The 6,890-nt window shown below is 43.9% G+C and overlaps 1 protein-coding gene across 1 annotated transcript in view; it reads left to right on the top strand.

Annotated features, from left to right (window-relative positions):
- GPC4 (glypican 4) overlaps positions 1–1,374 on the top strand; it is a 145,925-nt gene extending 144,551 nt beyond the window's left edge. Inside the window, exons 8-9 of the mRNA XM_006881806.1 lie at positions 410–585; positions 710–1,374. Coding sequence (XP_006881868.1) covers positions 410–585; positions 710–918 — 385 coding nt within the window. The 3' untranslated portion in view covers positions 919–1,374. The remainder of the gene's footprint in view (positions 1–409; positions 586–709) is intronic.
- Positions 1,375–6,890: the final 5,516 nt, after the last annotated feature.

Here is a 6,890-nt window from a genome sequence, read left to right as displayed (position 1 = left end):
GTGTGTGTGTGTGTGTGTGTGTGTGTCTTGGATTAGGGCTGTAGCCTGGGATCAAGTAGCCCCAAAATTGTTACTTTGAATTATCACGGTATCTATTTAGCTGTGGTCCTCAGTCCAGTGGCCTCAATTGGTCCTGTCTTCTTACTGGAAAGGGCCTATCCCTCTCTCTACCCATCAACTTAGGTTTTGACAGTGTTTTTCTTCTGACCCACCAACCCTCGTAGCTTTTCTGAAAGGAAATTGGAGAAATCTGGCATGTCCACAGACAGAAGAAAAATGTAAGAATTTGCTAGGAATTGGAGAACTAGTTAGTTGTGCCCAGTGGCAAAGTCCAGCACGTAGGCAGGAACGTCTGCGGTCCTGTTTTATTGATGAGCGCCGTCCCCTCCGGGGTCATTTCTCATGGCAGGTACTTGTTTGCAGTCACCGGCAATGGGTTAGTCAACCAGGGCAGTAACCCAGAGGTCCAGGTAGACACCAGCAAGCCAGATGTACTGATCCTTCGTCAAATCCTGGCTCTCCGAGTCATGACCACCAAAATGAAGAACGCTTACAATGGCAATGACGTGGACTTCATCGACATCAGTAAGCAGCTGTGGTTTCAAAATATATACGTGGTTCTGGTGTGCTTTGTGATAAGTACAAGTCGAATGAAAGCTCTTCTCTCTCTCCCCCCCACCCCACCTCTTTTTTTAATCCACAAAACCAGGTGATGAAAATAGCGGAGAAGGGAGCGGAAGTGGATGTGAGTATCAGCAGTGCCCTTCGGAATTTGAGTTCAATGCAACTGACCACGCAGGCAAGGCTGCCAATGAGAAAAAAGCAGCCGACAGTGCTGGGGCTGGTCTGGGGCTACAGCCCCACCTCCTCCCTGTCTTCTGCATCTTTCTTCTGATCGTGCTGAGAGAGTTGAGATAATTCTTCACCTTGGAGGAAAAGTGTTCATCGTCAAAAGAGTGAAAAGGCACCGGGTTATCACTTTTGTACCATCCTAGTGACTGTACTTTTTAAAATGAATGGACAACGAGATGCAGTTTTTACTATGTGGCCACTGGTTTATAAAAAAAAAAAATAATGCTGACTTCATTTTTTCCATTGAGTTCTGGGGGAGAAAAAGGGACTTGTACATTAAGCTGGTCCCTGTTCCCTTGGCATCCTGTTAAACGTGGCTAACGGTGTAGGTGCAGAACTGTAGTTAGTTGTGCATTTGTGATTTTATCACTCTATTTGTTTGTTGTTGGTTCCTTGCCCCCATTTTGTTTGTGGGTTCCCCCCCCCAATTATGAGCTCGCCTTGTTTCTTACAAGAAAACCAGGGTCCTTTCTTGGCATGTAACGTGTACGTATTTCTGAAATATTAAATAGCTGTACAGAAGCAGGTTTTATTTATCACGGTATCTTATTTGAAGGGAAAGCCCAACAAGTAACAAAACGGCCATTGATCCCTCTTGTTTTAGTTGCCTTATCTGGAGAGAAGTGTAGGAGGGGGGGTGTCCCCACACTTGGGGTGGGTTTTTCTCTGATTATTTTAAAGTTAGGACAGAATGTGAAGGCACAAGTGGCTTCTGAGCCCATCGCCAGATTGAATTATTAATACAAGGGGAAGGTTAGGTTTCATTTCTATCTGGTGATTGGAGGAGACAGCAGACCTCCTTTCATTGAGTTACATAAGCTAACACCATCTATAGGCCCATTTCTTGAACCTGCTTATACTTCGAGTACAACCCAGACAGAACAATTTTGGATCCATATTCCCTGGAAGATCTAAGGCATTTAGGATGTCTCAGTTACTCACACGTTCACACTGACTTAGTTTTAGGGGTGTTTTGGTTTTTCTTTTTGAACCAGGCAAGTTAGCAACACCAACCCTCTTTGCATTGATGGAGAGCCCAGTAGTGTAAGTGACCAACAATCTTCTTTTGGTCCCTTGTTACTATGGTCCAAATTTCAAACCCAACCTTGGACACACTGTGGAGCTAGCCCAAATTGGGGTCCAGTTTAGGCATGCGGAATCGCTGTCAACACTCGTGAGCACATTTTTTTGTTTTTTGTCTCCTCTGCTTGTGTATTTGCATTTGGCTTTGGATCCCAGTTGTTGTTGTTTTTAAGAGATTCTAAAGTGTCTTAGCTGAGCCTTTTCATTGTCCTGCCCCCTTTGATCGGAAAGGAAAAGAAGGGGCTTGCTGTGCTTTGCAGCTGTGCTACCTTGTGGGTCTAGGAGCCCATGTGAGAGAGAACTGGGTGTCCAGATTTTTGCACATGTTGGTTTTGGGGTTTTTTTTGAGGGGGGATTTCTTGGGGGAGGCTAGGCTGGGCTGGGGGTATGTAGAGCTGAGAAAACTTCATCTTAGTGGTGACCCTTAGCCACACTGATAAACTGGCAAAGGCTGTATCTGTAGTCGCAGGCCAAGGACTAAAACAACTACCTTGACCCCTGTAGGAACCTTTCCCTTGTATCTTTACCAAATGACAACTCATACCACTATGAGAATGTAACCATCCATGTTAGAAGGAGTTACCAAAAGTCCCCTGAAAGATTACCATTCTGTCAGTCTCTTCCTGCTTTAGACAACTATGATGACCCCAACCAATTTTACCGAAGCTGAAACCCACAAGGAGGTGGTTCTGTTTTTGTTTTTTTGGTTTTTTTTTTTTATTGTTCAATCTTCAGTTGTGAGAGTAATCCTCTATTTTTATATTGAAACGTAATTACTTGATAGCTCAGGGTCTACATTTGATTCAACTTTTTACACCAAATTCTGCAGAATGGTCAACATGGAATATTGGGGGCTGTTGTAAACAGAGGCTTAATTTTATTAGACATAGCCAGTTATTTATTAAAGCATGATGTTAATAAAATAGGCATATTCTGGCTGGTGTGTTTGAGTGGTCTTTTTTTCACAGAAAACAAAATTTCGAAGGCGCTCCATTTATTATATATGAGGAAAAATGGATTGTAAATAGCTAAACTGCCTTGTGAGAACTTGGAAAATGTGCTGATGTTTAGTAACTACCTCAGTTGTGAGGAATTTCCTTTTTAGCTTAGACTGCTATTACTTTTACTTGGTAGAAATGAATCTGGTCTCCAAAATGTGGCTCAAAGAGTTATCCCCATAGACCTTGTTAGATTGTTTTTAATTTAAAATCTTGAACTCTGCCCAGCTGTTTTCTTTCAGTCAAGTTCTCTAAACCAATAACATTTTCCGAATTAAATATTGTTGAAGGTTCTTCTGGACTCTTACTGATTTGTTTTCTTTGCTTCCCCTCCCCCCTCTTGTTACCCTTTTATTATTTAAATTGTCTCTTGCTTTTTGAACTTGAACTATGAAATAAACAAATCATAGATTTTTCCATTCAGGTCTGACTGGATAACTCTTGGCTTTAAATGAACAAGCACCCCTCCCCTGATAAAAGGAAGAAAGAATAAAGACAAGTTGAATGTTTCAAGACCATAAGAGTTCAAAGTACAAGGTAGAATGAAATCCACTTTAGGGGAAGATTTGACTTTCTGGAAGTCCCAGTAGCATAGGAAGGGTTTGTTTGTGTTGGGTTGTTCTTTTTTCTCCCCTTCAGACACATTTCCCCCCCTACCCCCTTTAAACACTTCACCTGACTCTGGACCCTAAGAAAAACCTCTTAGGACTTTCAGACTTAGATCTCATTTCAAAATAATTAGCACCTACCTTTTATATATAAATGCAAAAAGGCAGTGCAAGGAGTCAACTTTGGTTTTTAAACTTTAGTTTCTGGGTCTTGGTAACTCAGCAGTCTCCAAGAAGGAAGAGTTGTCATTTCTGATCACGGAACCGAAATGGGAACCGGTGGAGAGTACGTTACATGATTCCACTTTGCCTTCTGCATTGCCGGAGGGCGAAGAAGTCGCAAGCTATGTTTGTTTGGATAGCTAACAGATAATAAGTTAACAGTAGTGTCTACCAGGGGAGGAGTGTATGTGTAGAGGAGAGAGCAAGCAAACGCCAAGCTGCCAAGTAGGACTTTACAACTTTTTGGACAATAAAAATACTCTTAGAACATTCTTTTAGTTTGCAACATAATGGGAAAAATATAACTACATTCTATGATATGCTCTCTAAAATTCAGTTTCAGCTTTTAAACACATTTTACTCCCTTCCTTCTAAAAATCCTTTTTATGTGTTAAAACTACCTGGAAAATATGATAGAGCCACATAGGAGTTTATAAGTGAAACAAATGCCTTAAGGTGATCGGTTTAATTTTTAAAATTAAGTAATACACTGTTGGACTTGTGTACCATCAAGTCACAACCGACCCATAGCTGACCTTCCAGTGGGTTTTCAAAGGCAGTTGATCACATGGGAGGAGATTGCCCAGCCTTCTCCCACAGAGCAGCTGGTGGATTCAAACTGCATGCCTTCGAGATTGCAGAGCAGCTTCTTGCCACTACAGGCAGCGTTTAAAATTCAAACCGTTGATAAAGGTGAAAGATGAATATTCTCCCCATTTCTGTACCCACCGGCTCAATTATCCACACACCCCAGGTAAATTGTTAATAGTTTTTTTGAATGTTGTCTCCCAGAGTTTCTTTATGCATAGACTGCTACCACTCATTGCCGTCAAGTCAGAACTGACTCATAAATAACCCTCCAGAAGGTACATGCATGCACACAAAATGGATTGCAGAATTCTAGAACGCGAGGTGAATTGCTCAGATTGACTAATTTAGTAATTGCTTAGATTTGCTGCCTGTAATCAACTATTCAGCATCCCCTTAGAATGTGGAGTTAGACTGTGGCTCTTAGGATAGGTCTCTGCACAGGAAACTAAATGGCTGGTTGTCAGGGGGAGATTTTCCGAACCACATGATGGGATCGCAACCTTTATTCAATGCCTGTCTCTTTAGAGGTCTTTCCTGTCCTTGCTCTCTACTGCCTTTTCAAATGTAGTGCAAAAGAGTGTTTGCATTTTGCTATTTTGTCTCTGACTACTTCACCATAAGCTCTGGCAACAGAGAGACTTTGAGCCATGCCTACAGCAAAAAAGAAACAAAAATGGAAACTCATTCTTCACTGGGTGTTTACCCTTAACATCCTGACTTAGAAGTGAGGCGGGAAGAAGCCGTGTGCCTGGCACTAGGGCTGGTCCATATCATTTCTCTTACACAATCCTGCATGGTGGAAATCACTCTCTTGCAGATGCATAAAAGTAAGGTAACTAGTCCAGAGTGGTATAGGTAAGCAATAAAGAGCTAGATTTGAAACAGACGTTGCTATCCCTTTTAAATACTACATATACTTGACTCCCTCTCCACCTCACTCCCTGTTGCTTGAAGCCATCAGGAAGGAGTAGGCCTCCTCCTGCTTGTCACGTAGAGAACCATGCTGACCTTGATTGACATCCTAGTCAATGGTCCATGGAAGGCCTCGATTGACTTCAACTGATCTGAATTCAGGTGAAGGAATCAAGGGCCACCTGGAGAAAAATCTCTGTGAAAAGGTTAGTACCCTCTCACGGTGGCTCCTGGAACTTCGAAGCAGAAAGAGTTGGGATGACAGACAGCAGTGGGGATCACGTGGTGTCTATGTACCAGTTGTGGAAGAACTGTTGTCAAGCGTGAGCTTGGAACATTAACTCAGGTGACCCCGTCCACTCTCTCCAGGAGAGCCTCCCCTCACCCTGTCTGAAAGGGTGCCAGGAAGGGTCCCCTCGGGGAACCTTTAAACAAAGACAATCTGTTGAGGGAAAATTACCATGGTTGAAGTAGGGGAAGTTCGTACCACCTTGATCAGCTGGCGTTCTGTGGGGCGGTAGATACCTCTTGGGGATATTTGAAGCCCAACAAAAATGGAACTGGGCTGCTTAAAGAGATCCTGACAAGCGCCCCCGTCCCCCCACCAAACAACAGTTGAGTCAAAGATTAGAAATAAAGAACAGGGATGAGCAGGCACCTCTCTGGCTGGGGAGCCGCATGGGAAGTTTTTCCTGCTGGGCTGGTCTTAGAAGAGACAACATCTAAAGACAAAAACCTGTGCTTAAGGGAGAAGAGCTCGCTGCTCCCCATTTGTGTAAGGAACCTGGGAAATTCTGTTGCCTGTTTGCTGCCTACAGTGTCCTGGTGGCACAGTGCTTGAACAACTGGACCACTAACTGAAAGGTTGGAAGTTTTAACTCCGAACCTCTCTCCCCAGGAGAAACATGGAAACGGTGCTGCTAGTATTTAAAATACCAGCAAGGTGGCCGGTGGTAGACAAGGTTTAGGAGAACTTCAGCCCAAGACAAGTTAGGAGAGAAGGCATGGCGCCCTACTTCCGGAACTAACCAAGCAGAACCCTGTAGATCACAGTGCATAGACAGTGCTGTGAGTCAAGAGTCCTGACTACGGCATGCCTTCTGCTGGAGCTTGTCACGAATGAGGGAGGCAGACAAACAGTCTAGCAAAGAAGGTGTAATGATGAAGTGGCTTGGGGCTTTCAAAGTGCGGAGTCATCAAGCTTGCTCCCCAGAAAACCTCTAGCTCTGCTTAGCCAGCCATGGCAGTACCAAGAGCTGGAGCTGTTGTGTAGCATCCAGCTGGGTTTTCAGACAGGAGGAGATTGCCCATCTTTCTCCTGGTGGTGGTTTCGAACCACTGTGTGCCTTTGTGTTGGCAGCACAGCTCTTCACCACTAGGCCACAAGAGCAGTGGTCCTTAAACTTGGGAATGCATGAGAATGTCCTGGAGGCCTAGCTAGACCTGCCATGGTTGGGCCCTGCCACCAGAGTTGCTGGTTCTGTAGGTCCAAGGTCCAAATCTGCTCCAGCTCATGGTGATCTCCTATCAGAGTAGAATTGTGTGCCAGAGGGATTTTGACAGCAGATTTTTCAGGAGAAGGTTGCCAGGTCTTTCTTCTGAGGTGCCTCTGAATGAACTCATA

The sequence above is a fragment of the Elephantulus edwardii genome, unplaced genomic scaffold, assembly GCF_000299155.1.
Source record: "Elephantulus edwardii isolate Elephantulus edwardi_28Jun2011 unplaced genomic scaffold, EleEdw1.0 scaffold00016, whole genome shotgun sequence".
Lineage (NCBI taxonomy): Eukaryota > Metazoa > Chordata > Mammalia > Macroscelidea > Macroscelididae > Elephantulus > Elephantulus edwardii.
This window is presented reverse-complemented; position numbering and strand designations above follow the sequence as displayed.